General features: G+C 40.3%; 1 protein-coding gene across 1 annotated transcript in view; it reads left to right on the top strand.

Annotated features, from left to right (window-relative positions):
• Window positions 1–18,788, top strand: part of stk31 (serine/threonine kinase 31) — a 68,768-nt gene that overhangs the window by 21,026 nt on the left and 28,954 nt on the right. The window contains exons 7-12 of the mRNA XM_078423048.1: window positions 1,977–2,362; window positions 3,180–3,357; window positions 4,637–4,761; window positions 5,532–5,691; window positions 13,869–13,991; window positions 17,801–17,980. Coding sequence (XP_078279174.1) covers window positions 1,977–2,362; window positions 3,180–3,357; window positions 4,637–4,761; window positions 5,532–5,691; window positions 13,869–13,991; window positions 17,801–17,980 — 1,152 coding nt within the window. The remainder of the gene's footprint in view (window positions 1–1,976; window positions 2,363–3,179; window positions 3,358–4,636; window positions 4,762–5,531; window positions 5,692–13,868; window positions 13,992–17,800; window positions 17,981–18,788) is intronic.

Below are 18,788 nucleotides of genomic sequence, written 5' to 3'. Positions count from 1 at the left end.
ACAGACTGCAGAAGGCGTAGCCGTACAAGTCTATGTGTGAATTATGTCAAAATGAAGGTCGTCAATTGATTCCCATTAACGTGCATTTATTAATAGATTGGCAAATCGGGCAATATTTTTTTTTTGAAGCATTAAGGGTTAAAAAAGATAAAGAATTTGAACTGGCATTCAAAGAAACAGGTTGGACAATACATTGCAATACTTACCCATGACATACCCCTCTTCCAGTGCTCTTCCCCGTCCCCTGTTCTTTGTACAGTTCACCCTCGTTTTCTTTCAGCTCGCCCTCCTCGCTGTCTGCATAGCTTTGCTCTACCTAGCTGTCATTCTGCCCTTCCCTTTCTGCCTCTTTTGTTCCTTTTGCAGAATATCATTTATAAAAAAATGTTCTTGATCTCTAAACTTGGCAGTGAGTGTAACCAAGCTATTCATAATAGTTTATCTGCAGATGTTCTGGCCATTCCTTTGGTAGATGCTGCCTGACCAGCTGATTCCTTTCAGCCCTTTTTTCCCCCCTCAAGATTCCTGAATCTCCAGTTTCTCGCATCTCCACACTTGATAATGGTCGTTGGGAATGTGGGAGAATAAGAAACAAGGATATGGGCAAGAATCTGTGATTGGAGTATTGCGGAGAACTGCATGTTGTTGTATTGGAAATTAGAGATGGAGATGATTATTTTTATTTGTATCCTGAGATTATTATTGTGCTTTTTCCACTGGACCTTCGAGCTAAAGCCTTTTATTTTCATAAATATTGATGATCTGCTTTTGTCCAATGCTCCTATTCAAATCATGATCATCCTGGAGTTATTTTTGTAATCAGTCGATGGTCGTACCATTTGAATGGGGTTGAGAGATGTGAGACAAGTGGGTAAACCCTTGTATATTGCAGAAAACTAAGTGAAAAGGATAGATTGAACCTGTTTAAAAACTGGAGAAATGTGAATAGAAACTGCTGTGGTTATCTTGGTAAATCAATTTACTGTCAAGTCAAGTCAAATTTATTTGTCACATACACATACTCGATGTGCAGTGAAATGAAAGTGGCAATGCCTGCGGGTTGTGCACAAAACCCTATTTACTATTAATGTTGTAGATATTTAATCATAATGTTAGATATGATATTGATTCGTTCCATAGAATAATTGGTTTAGGAACTCAAGTGAGCGGTTGTGTGGAAAGATTGTTTATTAACCAAAATTGATTTAGCACTGCTTTTTTTTTTCCAGTATTGACCATAATTTGATGGAAAAGATGACGTGCTATGAAGGGAACCATGCAGGAAATTAGGCAGAAAAGAAATTGTGAAGCATAGTTGTCTGAGACAAATGTGGAAACAAAATCACCATTGTTATGAAATTTGATCTAGAAAGTTGGAATCACACTAGATTAGCAGAGTATTAACGGAAACCATGCACTTCAATAAATAAAATTGCAGCAAACAGATTAGAAAATAAATAGTGGGATTAATAAGTAGTCTGAAAAATAATGTGACACCGCATAGGCAAGGGTGAGTAAATATTCATAATGAAGTCTGTGTTTATCAAGACTAAGATTGAAAACACTGGTAAAATATTAGATTCCAGAGGTTGAGGAACTGGCTGGGAGAGGCAGGCAAAGTCCTAAAAGTGGACACAAAGAGATGCAGTAACTCAGAGGGTCAGGCATCATCTCTGGAGAACACGAAAGGGTGATGTTTTGAGCCGGGATCAGACTTCAGACTGCTTATAGTATGGGAGAGGAAATTGGAAGAGAGACTTTTGATGAAAGAACATTAATTTGTGCAACACACAGCCAGTTGTGCACATTTGTGCCATTTTGGGAGAATTTTACATATGGGTTTTTTTCAAGATTGCTTTGTTTCACCTCCTTGACAAAACTTTGCACACTATTTGCTTAATACTGGACATGCCGTAAAAGAGCAGTTAATTCATTATAATTGTTTTGATATTTACATTTTGTTTGAAAATTTTCAGGGAAGAAGATTTCTGGCCAGTTTGATAAATGATAAAATAATTAGAATCAGCCACAGAGATACAGCTCATGATGGAACCTTTCTTGTTGAAGCTGAGAGTGATGCTCTCAACATTGGCCAAGAGGTTGCTGAGAAGGGGTTTGCTGAAAAGTACAATGTGGTTCCTATCTACAACTTTGAAAGAGTAAAGAGCACTGCAGCCACACTGATCAATGGCAGTAAAGCAGAAGTGGTTCAGGGACTCAGCGATGATTCACAGAAAGTGACGAATATTCTGGACTCAAGAAATGATTATCTTGGAATTAAAACAAAAGGTCGAATGAATTCCATACAACATCGAAGCAGAGATATAAAGATGGATGGGAAAAATGCCCTTGTGCATGCATTGTAAGTGCATTGTAATTTCTTGAAATGTCAGTTGAATTCTGTGCAACTGTTATTATCAGGTAACGTTATTAAATGTGTAAACCAATAATGCTATTTGTTCATTGCTGTAGAATTGCTGTATTCATCTGAGGTTAAATAAATCTCCCTGATTATTTAACCAATGTAAATAAATGTTTCTTGGAAATGGATTAAATTATTGTTCGGAGACTAAGAAATTCTATTAGGTAATGCTGGGTAATGCAGTGATGATGGGATTTTTGTAATGGTTTAATTAATGGCTTAATGTGTGATTCATGAAATCCAGTTTTCTTTCGAGTTTCTGAAGTGCCTGGGATCCTGAGCTTTGAGCTGTGTGGATGTGCAGTGGTGTTGAATGATGTGCAGTGCATGGCATGAATGACATGCAAAAAGCTGGAGTAACTCAGCGGAACAGGCAGCATGTCTGGAGAGAAGGAACGGGTGACGTTTCGGGTCGAGACCCTTGGGTGCATTGGACCCCTTAGGTCTGAAGGGGTCTTGACCCGAAACGTCACCCATTCCCTCTCTCCAGAGATGCTGCCTGTCCCACTGAGTTACTCCATTTTTTTGTGTCTATCTTTTGTTAAACCAGCATCTGCAGTTCCTTCCCACACATTTTGTCTGCAGTGCATGTCTGGCTGCCTTGTCAGTGCAAACATTTGGTTAATCCCTTTCAAAAAGTACTTACGATATTTTAAAACATTGATTTTCAATTTAGGTGTTTTAATGCAGAACTATTTACCAGACATGACATAGACATCTCAACATACTTTGTTAACTTTTAAATTGCTCTTTTCAGGGAGAAAAAATCACTAACCCACTGTTGCTCAGGACAGATGCACAACATGATCAAGATGCAACATGATCAAAGATTACTGGAAGATCAAAATGAAACGTTGAGAACAAAAAACGTCACTTATCTCCAGAACTGCCAGTTGCTGGAAAGTCAGCTTACACAGCAGCAGCTGGAATTGAAAGTATGCTAATTTAAATAGAAATCATTGCTCTGCAGAATGGATCAGGAGAAAAGGTTGAGTTCGGAAAGGATGGATATGGGGGCTTGGGGGTTGTAGATGATTGAAGAGTGGCTGGATGGGAGGGGATGTTTGGGGCTGGCAGAGGATTAGGGAATCACAGGTTTGTTGGGTGGGAGAGGGGATGGAGAGAGACAGATGATGAGTGTTGTATAATAGTTGTAAGTTAGTTCTGTAGGAATGTGGGGCAATTAAATGTGTTAATTGCCCTCAGCGCATTGCACTGGACATCCTCTACAATGCAACCACCTGGCAGTTTACATTATTCATGTCAATTTGTGCATCAATTTGTTCAACACCTACAGCTAGATATTTATTGAATGCGATAAATCGCAAGGACGTGACAACAATTCCTTCTCAAGACCATTGGCAACTTCTCTACCTGAGATCCATTAATAACATGAATCGTCATCAATCAGCCAATTCTCAACCCCTTTCAACAGGATTGCCACTGATTCCACAAAATTTGTTATCATTGAGACAGAATGAGTGGTGATCTTTTTGAAATGTTTAGGTTACTGAGGGGAATTGACAGAGTGGGTGCTGAGAGGATATTTCCTCCCATTGTATCGAGATCCAAGGGGTGCATTTTCAGATTAAGTGATCACTGATTTCAGATTGAGATGAAGAATTTCTTCTTGCAGAGTGACCCTGTGGATTCAGTGTTGAGTGTATTCAAGGAAGACATTCAGCGATATTTATCCTGCAAGAGGAGACGGAGAATAGGAAAGTAGTTTTGAAGCCATCATCTTATTGAATGATGGAGCAGGCTTGAGTGCCTGACTGGGCTACACGTGCAAAATAAAAACAAATTGCCGTAGGAATTCAGCAGATCAGGCAACATCTATGGAGGGAAATGAACAGGTGATGTTTTCGGTAGGGACTCTTTTTCAGATTGAAGCAGGGTACTGACCTAGAATATTGTCTGTCAATTCTTTCTACAGATGCTGCCTGACCCACTGAGTTCCTCTCGGACTTTTTATTTGCTCAACATTACAGCATCTGCAATCTCTTGTATCTCCTTTTGCTGGGGAACTCATCCCCTGATTCTTAAGAATCTTCAATGAATGGCCACCGCCAGGTTGCATTTCATATGTAGATTGTGGGTATGAGATGGTACAAAATGGAAGGAGCTTACTTTAAATTTTTATTTTTTAAAATGAACATATTTTGAAACAATAATAGAGATTTAAAGTTCTAATTCTCTTTGATTTTTATTTAGGAAATGGAGGAAGAATTAAAACAGCATCAAAAGGCAGAATTGAAATTCAAAGATGAACTGAAGCATGCTGTTGAAACAAAGCTGGGGTGTTTGGCAGAGAAAATTGAGAAACTCAAACAGGTTAGGTAAGACATTACCTTGCATAGCAGCATTTTTGATTAATTTTTAGTAATCCCATAATTTCATGTAATTTTCATGTATCAATGTTGACAAGGACGCAGTGATAGAGTTGTTGCCTTACAGCGCCAGAGACCCAGGTTTGATCTTGACGGCAGGTGCTGTCTGTATGGTGTTTGTACGTTCTCCCTGTGACCTACGTGGGTTTTCTCTGGGATCTCCGGTTTCCTCCCACACCAAAGATATACAAGTTTGTAGTTTAATTGGTTTGGTATAATTGTAAATTGTCCCTAGTGTGTGTAGGATAGTGTGGGGATCGCTGGTCGGCGTGGGCTCGGTGGGCCGAAGGGCCTGTTTCTGTGCTGTATCTCTAAACCAAATTAAATTGATGAGCAAAATACAGTCGTTGATGTTAATCTTTTCTGATCATTTAATCAGTATAAATCATTGCACTAAACATGACTATAGTTTATGGTGCACCCATAAATTCCTTGCAGTTCTTGAGTTGTGGGTACAATTTATTTTTCTTTATTTTGGACTGTTCATAAACAACAAATAAAATGCCATGTTGCGAATTGTGAGACCTGTTGTACCCATATTTTCTTCAGAGGAATTATTGGCATGATCAATGCCTATGGAGGACAAACCCGAATTTCTGTCCTTTTGGATGTTTTCTTTTATCCCCTTTCTGGACAAATAGTATGTGAAATGCACTACTTAGAGAACCTCATAAAACTCTAAAGTTAGGAGCACACCGTTTTGTTGTTTGATCTTGCAGGAGTGAGTTACATGAGAATCGTTTCGGAGATGACCTTTCTGATGCAATGAAAGTTATGACCGAGGGATCTCTTCAAAAGCCACAGTCAATGAAGAGTCTCGAAAATATTTGGAATGAATACGACTTGGCCCAGGAAGCACTTAGAAAATGCAAATCATTGGTGTGTTGGACTAATTTATTTTGCTAACTTTGGTAGAAATTTGGTAGAATATGCTGATTAATTATGATAACAATTTGAACTAATCTACTGCAAATGGACACATTTCTTGTTTGATAATCTCAGTAAATCTGTAGTTCAGAAAAATAAGTATTTTGTTTGCATAATCGTCAGTAGTGTCTTGAATTATGTGTGTAAACATTCTTTTTAGAACACAAGTCCAGGTGGAATAATGATTGAACCACCCTACTTTATCTAGTATTCCCAATCCACAGTCACTTTGAGAGAGATGGTTTTGGGCGGAGAAAGGAAATGGCTTTTCTGAGCAGTCTAAATCGGATGCCTCGTTAGATTTCATAGTGTGGCTGTTGTTCTTCCCCTTCTTCTACTGCAACTAGTCATGACAAATTTAATGATTCTGGAATCCATTATGCCTGCATTATGTAAATTACGGGTGTCTATATAAATGAATAGATAGCTGTGGGAGACATGGTTACAGATCATCTTAAAGCACATATAAAGTGTCTGTGCTTTGAACTGCTGACACATTGTAGAAATGTCAAAACAATAGTTCTGTGGATTTAGTCAATGGAGGAGACTGAGGACAGAAAGGTCTGTGTAGGAATGGGAAGGAGAATTAAAGTGTCCAGCAACCGGGAGATCAGGTTGGTTCACGCAAGCTGAGCGAAGGTGTTCCGCGAACCGATCGCCCAGTCTGCGTTTGGTCTCACCGATGTATAAAAGTCCACATCTTGAACAACGGATACAGTAGATGAGGTTGGAGGAGATGCAAGTGAACCTCTGCCTAACCTGAAAGAACTGTCGGGGTCCCTGGACAGATTTGAGGGAGGAGATATAGTGACAGGTGCTCCATCTTCTGCATTTGCAGGGGTAGGTATCTGGGGAGGGGGTGGTTTGGGTGGGAAGGGATGAGCTAACCAGGGAGTTACGAAGGGAATGGTCTCTGCGGAATGTGGAAAGGGGTGGAGATGGGAAATTGGGGCTAGTGGTGGGATCCCGTTGGAGGTGACGGAAGTTTTGGAGGATTATGTGTTGTATGCGACGGCTGATGGTGGGGGGAAGGTGAGGACTAGGGGGACTCTGTCTGTTATGACTAGGGGAGGGGGAGCAAGGGCGGAGCTGCGGGCTACCGAGTAGACACGAGTGAGGGCCTCATCTGTGATGGGAGAGGGGAGCCTCATTCCCTAAAGAATGGGCGATCGTTTCACGGAACACCTTCGCTCAGCCCGCGTGATCCAATCTGGTCTCCCGGTTGCTGGACATTTTAATTCTTCCCATTCCTACACAGACCTTTCTGACCTCGGTCTCCTCCATTGTCAGAGTCAGGCTAAACGCAAATTGGAGGAACAGCATCTCATATTTCGCTTGGGCAGCTTACAGCCCAGTGGTATGAATATTGATTTCTCTTAGTTCAGGTAGCTCTGGCATTCCCTCTCTATCCCTCCCCCACCCAAGTCGCACTAGCTTCTCATTTTCGTCCAACAAACAGCTTTTTCCTTTATCCTGTTTCCTTTATCATCGTTACTTTTTTGCATATCTTTCATTCATTGTTCTTTATCTCTCCACATCACCGTCTATATCTCTAATTTCCCTTATCCCAAACCAGTCTGAAGAAGGGTCTCGACCTGGAACGTCACCCATTCCTTCTCTCCAGAGATGCTGCCTGAGTTACTCCAGCTTTTTGTGTCTATCGTCGGTTTAAACCAGCATCTGCAGTTCCTTCTGACACAGGTCTATGGATTTATTCCTTAGATAGACATGTTGGTTGCAGAACAACTAAAAGATCAGGCTGTTACAATCCATTGCATCTTGCAAAATTTTACATTCAATGCAGGAGGTTGATGAGAAGGCCCATGAGACAGTAGACACACAGGAGGTGGATGAGAGGCAAAGAAAACCAAGCCATGATGAATAATGGTATAATGTGAGATTCCGAGCTCCAGGACACTGAGCTCCAGGATTCAACACATCTGAAAAGTGATATTGTTTATTTCAGCTTCAGAAAAATGTAATTTCCTTCACAGATCCATCTTTGAACATGCCACATATATTTTCTTTATGGAATTTGAAGCATCACATTTTTGATCCTGCTGGCACTGTTCTATGGTTGCACCAAACAAAGATTGCCTCCACTTAAAAAAAAAATTGACAATAATTTCTGGTTAAAACCTAATTGCATTTTCCTCTTTGTCTCTTGTCATCAATTTTCACTGTTCTGAACCTGTACACTGTAATTCGCCCACCTCGCTCATTTGGAACTGCTTCGTGCCCGATGGGAATGGCAGGTGAGTTTGACTCAATCCGCCGGCCAATATCTTTCCACCGTCTATATCTCTCGTTTCCCTTTCGCCCTAACTCTCAGTCTGAAGAAGGGTCTCGACCCGAAATGTCACCTATTCCTTTTCTCCAGAGATGCTGTCTGACCCGCTAAGTTACTCCAGCTTTTTTTGTCTATCTTTGGTTTAAACCAGCATCGTGTTTATCCAGCATTTATTGTTTCAGCAGTTCCTTGTTTATCCAGCATTTTGTGTCAATCTGCAATTCCTTCCAACACATCTTTCCACATATAGTTTCAAGCCGATTCGATTCTCTGGCATCTGGGTTGTGGTTTACACCTGTCCCACTCATTTATACCTTGTGTTCGATGAATATATCGGCGTTTCGGCTACAAACAGCTCAATTTTTCAAATCCCGTTGTGGGCTTGAACCTCCCTATCTCTGTAATTATCTATATCAAACTATATTTGATTGTATACAGACCACCAAACAGCAGTAGGAAGGTTGGGGATAGCATCAAGCCCTTCGAGCTAGCCACTGTGCAGGAACGTGTGCCACTGCCAATTTCTTCTTGCCACTGTGCAGGAAATTAGGGATGCGTGTAGCAAACTTACAGCGGTTATCATGGGTGGATTTAATCTACATGTAGATTGGGCCAACCAAATTGGTAACAGTGCCGAGGAGGAGGATTTCTTGGAATGTATACGGGATGGGTTTTTAAACCAATATGTAGAGGAACCGACTAGAGGGCAGGCCTTCTTAGACTGGATATTGTGTAATGAGGAAGGATTAGTTAGCGATCTTGTTGTGCAAGGCCCCTCGGGCAACAGTGACCATAATATGGTGGAATTCTGCATTAGGATGGAGAGTGACACGGTTAATTCAGAGACTAGGGTCCTGAACTTGAATAAAGGAGACTTTGAAGGTATGTGACGGGAATTGGCTAGGATAGACTGGAAAATTATACTTAAAGGGTTGACAGTGGAGATGCAATGGCGAAGATTTAAAGACCACATGGATGAACTCCAAAAATTGTTCATCCCTGTCTGGCGAAAAAATAAAACTGGGAAGGTGGCTCAACTTGCTGACAAGGGAAGTCAAGGACAGTGATAAAGCCAAGGAAGAGCCAAATAAATTGGCCAGAAAAAGCGGCAAACCAGAGGACTGGGAGAAAGTTAGAACTCAAGAAAGGAGGACAAAGGGGTTAATTAAGAGGGGGGAAAAAGAGTATGAAAGAAAGCTTGCGGGGAATATAAAAACTGAAAGTTTCTTTAGGTATGCAAAAAGGAAAAGATTAGTGAAGACGAATGTAAGTCCCTTAGAGTCAGAGACAGGTGAATTTATATCGGGGAAACAAGGAAATGGTAGAACAGTTAAACGAGTACTTTGGTTCTATCTTCACTAAGGAAGACACAAACAATCTCCCGGAAATACTAGGGGATTGAGGATCTAGTGGGAGGGAGGAACTGAAGGGAATCCACATTAGTCAGGAAATGGTGTTAGGTAAACTGTTGGGACTGAAGGCAAATAAATCTGTGGGGCCTGATGGTCTGCATCCCAGAGTACTCAAGGAGGTGGCCCTAGAAATCGTGGATGCATTGGTGATCATTTTCCAATGTTCTCTCGACTCTGGATCAGTTCCTGTGGACTGGAGAGTAGCCAATGTAACTCCACTTTTTAAGAAAGGAGGGAGAGAGAAAACAGGGAATTATAGAACAGTTAGCCTTACATCGTTAGTGGGGAAGATGCTGTAGTTGATTATTAAAGATGTTATAGCAGCGCATTTGGAAAGCAGTGACAGGATCGGTCAAAGTCAGCATGGATTTATGAAGGGGAAATCATGCTTGACTAATCTTTTGGAATTTTTTGAGGATGTAACATGTAGACTGGATAAGGGAGAGCCAGTGGATGTGGTGTATCTGGACTTTCAAAAAGCCTTTGACAAGGTCCCACACAAGAGTTTAGTGTATGTGAGGTTATCCACTTTGGTGGCAAGAACAGGAAGGCAGATTATTATCTGAATGGTGTCAGATTAGGAGAAGGGGAGGTGCAACGAGACCTGGGTGTGCTTGTACATCAGTCACTGAAAGTAAGCATGCAGGTAGAGCAGGCAGTGAAGAAAGCTAATGGTATGTTGGCCGTCATTGCGAGAGGATTTGAGTTTAAGAGCAAGGAGGTCCTACTGCATTGTACAGGGCCCCGGTGAGACTGTGCCTGGAATATTGTGTGCAATTTTGGTCTCCTAATCTGAAGAAGAACATTATTGCTATTGAGGGAGTGCAGCGTAGGTTCACCAGGTTAATTCCCGGGATGGCGGGACTGACATATGAAAAAAGAATGGGTCGACTGGGTTTGTATTTGATTGAATTTAGAAGGATGAGAAGGGATCTTAAAGAAATATATAAAATTCTTGGAGAATTGGACAGGGTAGATGCAGGAAAAATGTTCCCGATGTTGGGAGTCCAGAACCAGGGGTCACAGTTTAAGAATAAGGGATAGGCCATTTAGGACTGAGATGAGGAAAAACTTTTTTCACCCAGAGAGTTATGAATCTGTGGAATTCTCTGCCACAGAAGGCAGTGGAGACCAATTCACTGGATGGTTTCAATAGAGAGTTGGATTTAGTTCTTGGGGCTAAGGGAATCAAGGGATATGGGGAAAAATTCAGAACGGGGTACAGATTTTGGATGATCAGCCATGATCATATTGAATGGCGGTGCTGGCTCGAAGGGGTGAATGGCCTACTCCTGCACCTATTTTCTATGTTTCCCTTTGTGAACTCTCTTTCTCCAGTTTGGGCCTCCTGTACATCTGTCCATCCCCTAGCTCATCGAACAACCATATCTCCCGATATATGGACGATATAGTCTGGAAATCCCCAGTCAAACCTCTATCTTCTCCGAAGATAGACACAAAATGCTGGAGCAACTCAGCGGATCAGGCAGCTTCTCTGGAGAAAAGAAATAGGTGATGTTTTGTGTCAAGCCCCTTCTTCAGAGTGAGAGTCAGGGGAGAGGGAAATTAGAGATATAAAAAGGACAGAATAAATCAGAGCGGACCTTTTTGATAAAGTATATGTCCACGAGTCCTGAATGAACAATTGACTTTGTTCAAGTGAATGTACAATCACATCTTGTTGCATACAGTGATTCTACAAAGCATTGCCTTCAAAGCGACAAATATAAAACATTTTGCATATCTTGGATGAGTTCAGCAAATTTAATTGCGCATTAAAAGTTTGTGAATGGATGAAAGATAACAGTGTATTGGAAGGACATCATGCATCCAAAATTCATTCAGGGATTAAATTGAGATTGTGAGCTCCAGATTTGTGCTTTGTAAATGTTGCAAAGCTTTCGGATGTCAGAGGGAAAGTTGCTTGCAGCAGGATACAAGCTTCTAAACTGCTCTTGCAGCTACAGTATTTACATGGCTTTCTTAGTCAAGATTCTGGTCTGGGATGTTTATAGTGGAGGACCTGGCAATGGCAATGCCATTGAGCATCAAAGATAGGTGTCTAATCTCTCGTGGTGGAGGTGGCTATTGTACGTCACTTTGATGGAGATGTTACTTGTCGCTTATCAGCACTTCCCTGAATGTTGTCTGTCTTACTATGTATGGCACGGACTGCTTCACTTACTGAGGTGTTGCCAATGGAATTGACCATTGTCTAATCAAGAACAAACATTTCCACTTCACCCCCTTGCCTCTGGGCAATTTGTATTGCTTTTGGAGAGGGGCAGGTTGGGAGGGGGAAGCAAGATGTACCATGGGATTGTGATGGAGGAGTTACATTAGCTGTAACTCCAACATTTATATTTAGCCAACATTTCTCCTATCTCTCTAGCAGTAATACTAGACTAATTCTAACACTAATAATGTGCAATGCACCATGGATGTTCGAATCCCAATTCTCTCGCGTAACTCAATTATATATACAGTGCCCTCCATAATGTTTGGGACAAAGACCCATCATTTATTTATTTGCCTCTGTACCCCACAATTTGTGATTTGTAATAGAAAAAAATCACATGTGGTTAAAGTGCACAACGTCAGATTTTAATAAAGGCAATTTTTATACATTTTGGCTTCACCATGTAGAAATTACAGCAGTGTTTATACATAGTCCCCCCCCATTTCAGGGCACCATAATGTTTGAGACCCAGCAACGTCATGTAAATGAAAGTCGTCATGTTTAGTATTTTGTTGCATATCCTTTGCATGCGATGACTGCCTGAAGTCTTCGATTAATGGACATCACCAGTTGCTGGGTGTCTTCTCTGGTGATGCTCTGCCAGGCCGGTATTGCAGCCATCTTTAGCTTATGCTTGTTTTGGGGGCTAGTCCCCTTCCGTTTTCTCTCCAGCATATAAAAGGCATGCTCAATTGGGTTCAGATCGGGTGATTGACGGCCACTCAAGAATTGACCATTTTTTAGCTTTGAAAAACTCCTTTGTTGCTTTCACAGTATGTTTGGGATCATTGTCTTGCTGTAGAATGAACTGCCGGCCAATGAGTTTCGAGGCATTTGTTTGAACTTGAGCAGATAGGATGTGTCTATATACTTCAGAATTCATTATGCTACTACCATCAGCAGTTGTATCATCAATGACGATAAGTGAGCCAGTATCTTCAGCAGCCATACATGCCCAGGCCATAACACCCCCACCATCGTGTTTCACAGATGAGGTGGTATGCTTTGGATCTTGGGCAGTTCCTACTCTCCTCCACACTTTTCTCTTGCAATCACTCTGATATAAGTTAATCTTCCTCATCTGTCCACAAGACCTTTTTTCCAGAACTGTGGTTGCTCTTTTAAGTACTTCTTGGCAAACTATAACCTGGCCATTCTATTTTTGCAGCTAACCAGTGGTTTGCATCTTGCAGTGTAGCCTCTGTATTTCTATTCATGAAGTCTTATGCAGACAGTGATCATTGACAAATCCACACCTGACTCCTGCAGAATGCTTCTGATCTGTCGGACAGGTGTTTGCGGATTTTTCTTTATTGTAGAGAGAATTCTTCTGTCATCAGCTGTGGAGGTCTTCCTTGGCCTGCCAGTCCCTTTGCGATTAGTCAGCTCACCAGTGCTCTCTTTCTTCTTAATGATGTTCCAAACAGTTGATTTTGGTAAGCCTCAGTTTCAGCTGATGTCTCTAACAGTTTTATTCTTGTTTCTCAGTCTCATAATGGCTTCTTTGACTTTCATTGGCACAACTTTGGTCATGTTGATAAACAGCAATATAAGTTTCCAAAGGTGATGGAAAGACTGGAGGAAAGATTAGGTGCTGAGAGCTCTCTTATACCTGCATTAAGGAGGCAATTAAACACACCTGAGTAATTACAAACACCTGTGAAGCCATATGTCCCAAACATTATGGTGCCCTGAAATGGGGGGGGGGGGGACTATGTATAAACACTGCTGTAATTTCTACATGGTGAAAACAAAATGTATAAAACTGGCCTTTAATAAAATCTGACAATGTGCACTTTAACCACATGTGATTTTTTTAAATTACAAATCTCAAATTGTGGAGTACAGAGGCAAATAAATAAATGATAAGTCTTTGTCTCAAACATTATGGAAGGCACTGTAAACTGTTAGGTCAGAAATTGAGCAACAATCACAAACATTGACCTGCGGCCTCCCATCATCAAATAACGAATTCTGGAAAAAGTCAGCAAGATCAAGCAACATCTGTGGAGAGAGAAAAACAGAGACAATGTTTCATGTCAAAATGGTCTTTCATCAGAGTTTGCCTTATTTCACGTTTCTTTACAAAATTATATATTTTATTAGATAATTAATGCCTGAGTAGGGAGTATTTGTTGGTTTTGGGCAGTGGTGCGATAATTGACAAGACGTTGATTTTAATCCTTAGGAGGATGTGCACGCCCTCATTGACAAGCGTAATGAGTTACGCAACACACTCTACGCTGCCGCTGACCGGTTCACCTTTGAAATAGACACGTTGCCCATCCAAGATCGTGTAAATGTTCTGAAGGTTAGAATTTTGGATGCTTTCAACCATAAAATTATTTCAGAGTTAATTCCTTAGTTCTGTGGTTGCTTCTTCTTCTTCTTTCGTGTCCATCATCCATGTTTCAAATGTTATATCACTGTCATTGTCCGTCCTGAAATGGACGCAAGCTTCCGGCGACAATCAGTGGGAGCCCATCTGTGGTTGCTAAAAGGCGATTTTAACGGTTATTTGAAATATGGTTCTTTTAGCAGTCATTTTCATTGCACTTAGTTTATTAGCATTTGATGGGAAAATGTATACATGTAGCTGTGATCCACATGTAGGCATGAATGAAGCAGCATTGTTTATCGATTTTATGTAATACAGTAAATAACTGCAGGGATTACACATTGCACAATATGTGATATTTTATTTCCTTGTTTTCTTATTCTTCCCTCACGGTTTGTCCTGCGTAAATGGAATGAGATAATCCCAGCATGTTGCACCTAAACTAGCACTGCGTGAGATTGGCCTGTGATTAGTTGATCGTATTTCCCCATTCTCCTAATGGGAATTTGATGGCTCCTCTAAGTGAAAGGCTGAGAACTTTGTAAATGGTGGTCAAGGGAAAACCGGTTCTGATTCTTCTTGGTTCTTTCAGTTCTGTTTTACTGTGATAACATGGTGTGTTATCTTCTGGTTAAAGTAAGTGAGCGATGAACGGGTCCCTTTGGGTTTGAAGCTCTGACCCTTCCAAATAAGTATTAAAATCTGGACAGAATTCACAGTTTAGTTCTAGTGGAGGAGGAGAATCTCTTGTGAACCCAGAGAGAGAGAGAGAGAGAGAGAATTGTGTTGGAAACTTATTGTGATGTAGCAGAGATCATTGTCCTCGTAATTTATGCTTCCACACACAGTTTGTCGAAGGTCACTGATTTTTGAAAAGGAGATAAAATTTGAAGTTCAGGAGAACGGTGGAGTGAGAAAATACAAAAAAAGGCATATCCTGTGTTCTCAATAACAAACACTATTTTGTTTTATTTTTTAAACGATGAAGCACCTTGGAATGAATACCTCGCCAAAAAAAAAGGTGATATTTACAGATGAAGTTCTTTATTGGTAACAAATGGCCCCTTGAAACTATAGACATTACCAACCCTGAGAGCTTAAATTTTAACAGCTGCAGCATCCCAATTTCCACTACTCAGCCCATGTCACACTTTGATTGGGATCTCAGTGTACAGCAGACACCTTGCCCTGAGTTGGCTGTCAATACTGCAGATCCTTGGACCTGGACAATTCTTCCTCTATGGGAACGGGTCCGAATAATGAACTGGGAACCCACAAACCATATTGGAATTGAAACCATATTGCACCAGCAGGGCAGTAGAATTTAGCACAATCTTGGGTGATGGTGGAAGAAAAAAAGAAGCTTGCAGATTATGCAACAAATCCTGGTTGTTTGGTTCATCCATTTAGAATATGTTTTCCATTTCACAGGATGTCTGGCTTGTCTGGTACAGTTGCATTTTTTGTCCATCGTTAATTGCTGTAGAAAAGGTGTAGATGAGTTGCATTTTGAATTGCTGAAGTCCTCTTGTGAAGGTATCCCATTAAACTATTGGGTATTGAGTAGACAATTCCATGATCATGGTAATGATGATGGATGAATGATGATAAATTTACAATTTAGGATGGTATGTGAACAGGAGGGAACATGCATATATGTTGATGTTCCCATGATATTGGGAATTTTGATTAATTTGGTACGCTAGTACAGCAGCTCTAATATGTTTATTTGGTTCTGAAAATCATTTAACTTATCTTTCCAAATGAAGCTTACTGGTGGATCCCTGGCTGAAGCACTGTCACCTATGATTCTATTTTTTACAATATCAGTCATTTTACTACAGCTGATAGAAAATGCATGGCAATCAGAAACCTTCCTGATTATGTTTGCTCTCATGAAACCCAATCAGATGATGATAAAATGCATTAGTTTAGAGTGTTGAAGCATTACATTAGTGTTTGTTTCAAGTATGTGAACCCATCCCAAGTTCCTTCTATCCTTTCTTTCCTTCTATCCAGAGTTGTTGCCTGTTACTCCAGCATTTTGTGACTCTCCCAAGTTCCCACATACCTTTCACCATTGTCCTTGAGAGTAGACGTTGTAGGTTTGGGAGGTGCTTTTGGGGTGGCTTAGGTGAGTAACTGCATGCTTTTAGTGGATGGTACATATTGCATCTGCTGTGCTCTAATAGTGGAAGGGAAGAATATTTAAGGTGGTTGATAGGGTATCCATCAAACAAACTACTTGGTTCCAGATGGCGATGAGCTTGTGTGTTGCTGAAACAGGGAAAAGGGTAATCTATCCTATTTCTCACATATCTGGCAGAAAGGCTTGGGGTGTCAGCAGGTGAGTTACTAACTGCAGAATACCAAAACTTTGATCTCTTATTCTGCTGTATTTATCTAGTTGATTCAATTGAGTTATTTGTGGTGAGCCCCAGGAGGTAGGAGGTGCAGGATTTGGCAATGAGTGCCAATGATAGATGATGACCCCCTCTTGTTGAAGGTGATCAATGTTTGAAATTGTGTGATGTGAATGATACTTGTCATTTATCAGTCATTGTTGTCTAGGTTTTGCTGGAGGCAGGAATGGAATGCTTCATTTGCTGAGGGGGTTGCAATTGGAATTGAGCATTTCCACTTTGGGCATTTGCTCGTACCTTGGGATAACTTCCTTCTAACCAGGTTCTTTTAATTGTGATGGGGCTATTGAGACCAATATGGGACAGGAAGAGACAGGAAGTGAACATCCCTTCCTTTAACCTTGTGAAGAAGAGAAGTCATTGATGAAATGACTGAAGGCAAATGGGGCTAGGACATAGCCCTAAAAACTGGCACTGGGATGACTGACCTCCATCTGCTACAACCATCCTCTTTCAAGTGACCATCCTCTTTCAAGTGAGGTATAACTCTAAACGGCTTTCCCTTGACTTCAGTTTTATCACGTTTGCAGCTGATCAATGGTGTTTTGCTGCCAAAAGACAGTCACTCTCATATCACCTCTGGAACTGAGCTTCCTTCCCCCCCCCCCCCCCCCCAATGACACCTGGATTTGAGTGATCCTGGCGAAATCTGGTTTCCAATAGCCAGTCGGGTTATTGGTGGGTAATTGCCATCTGTTCACCACACGTTATTTTTGTTATAATTTAACGGGTTAATCTGTTTAAATTTATACAAATTCTTAAAGTTGTGATTATATAAAATGCTTTTTTAAGGAAGGTTGCTTGCTGTTGTTGCCAATTTAAAGAATAGATAAGTACTGCATGAAACGCACAGCCAGTAAAATGTTAATTGTTCACCGGCTGGAGCTTTTGTTGAGTAAAAGAAATTAAGCGGCTTATTTGAGAGTGAATTTTATCCAAAGGAAGATTATAGTTTTTGATTTCAGAGTTTTCATTATGTCAATATGTGTGTCTGCACAGGGTAAATTTAACATCACAGTAATGTAAAATGGGTAATTTGTAATAAACTTTCCATTGATTTCCTCACTGGACTTTTCATTTTCTGCAGAAGCAAAATAAGATGGTGTATATAAAGTGATGGCTATCTTTTTTACAGAATAATTGCTAGTTAAAATTATTCCATAGCTGGTAATCTGGTTTTAAATTTAATTTTATTATTTTTTATAGGAAATGCCTATAAATGTTCTGGTCACACACACATATATATATATATATATATATATATATATATTTTAATGTATAGTGCATTGTTCTTTTGAGTGAAATAATACCAAGAAGTTGAAAACCATAATATAATAATTGATGTGCATCTACCTTTAGTCTTTAACTTGCTCAATGAATGCTGCTTATGGCCCACATGAGATTGAGCACAATTCATACCAAATGTTTGATCGTTTTATTGAGTGGAGAGACAGTAAACTACAGGAGTTCAACGACGTTAAGCATAGAACAGCCAAATCTCTGCAGGTGCTTGCAGAATGGTTTGACAAAACAGTGAAGGTAAATATTCGGTTAACTTCTGTAGCTGCAAATAATTTTTACAGTTCTGCTTCAAATTATTTTTCCTCCAAAGAAATGTTTAAATGGTGTAAAACATTGCAAATACAAATATTGTTGCAGAGATTCTTAGGTTATAGATTTGTATCTGGAGGTTCAGAACATTACGTGGTGATTTCTGTTGTAATGGTGTGGAGGGATGCGTAGACCATGAGCAGTTCTCTGCAAAGAGAGACAATAGGGCACTAGCTACCAAAGCACTGTCTCTGACATAACCATATATCTATTGTAGCATTGATGGAAACCGAGCAATAATTTTCAGCTTGCACTTGGTTGCAGAAGTTGCATAGAACGAAGGCTTTGAAATTAGAAGGAAAACTTAAATTATCCTGAAAAAAGAACTCTAAAACTAGCAACGAGATAGTTGATGAATCCTACCTTCCTATCATGGCAATTGGAATGAAACCTTTTTTGCTTCACAGGGATGTTTGGCACATATTCGGCTGTGGTCAAAAGCTTCATATTTCTAAGTGTAAATGTAAAATACAATTTGACCTGGTTCAACCATCTCGACAATGAATTTTGAAAGTACTTATCACCAGTTTCAAGAACAAATACTTCCTCGCTGTTATCAGATTCTTGAATGAACCTCATACACTAAGGATGTATGCCAGATCTACTCTTTCTCGTTGTGACCCTTGGACTTATTTTAACTGCACTTTTTTTAGAGCTATACACTCTGCACTCTATTTATATTTGCACTACCTGGTGTACTCGTGTGTAGTATGATCTGCCTGGATAGTAAGGTTTT

This window comes from Rhinoraja longicauda, chromosome 2 (assembly GCF_053455715.1).
Source record: "Rhinoraja longicauda isolate Sanriku21f chromosome 2, sRhiLon1.1, whole genome shotgun sequence".
In the NCBI taxonomy this organism is placed as follows: domain Eukaryota; kingdom Metazoa; phylum Chordata; class Chondrichthyes; order Rajiformes; family Arhynchobatidae; genus Rhinoraja; species Rhinoraja longicauda.
The sequence above is the reverse complement of the archived record's forward strand: the minus strand, read 5'-3'. Positions and strand labels throughout refer to the sequence as shown.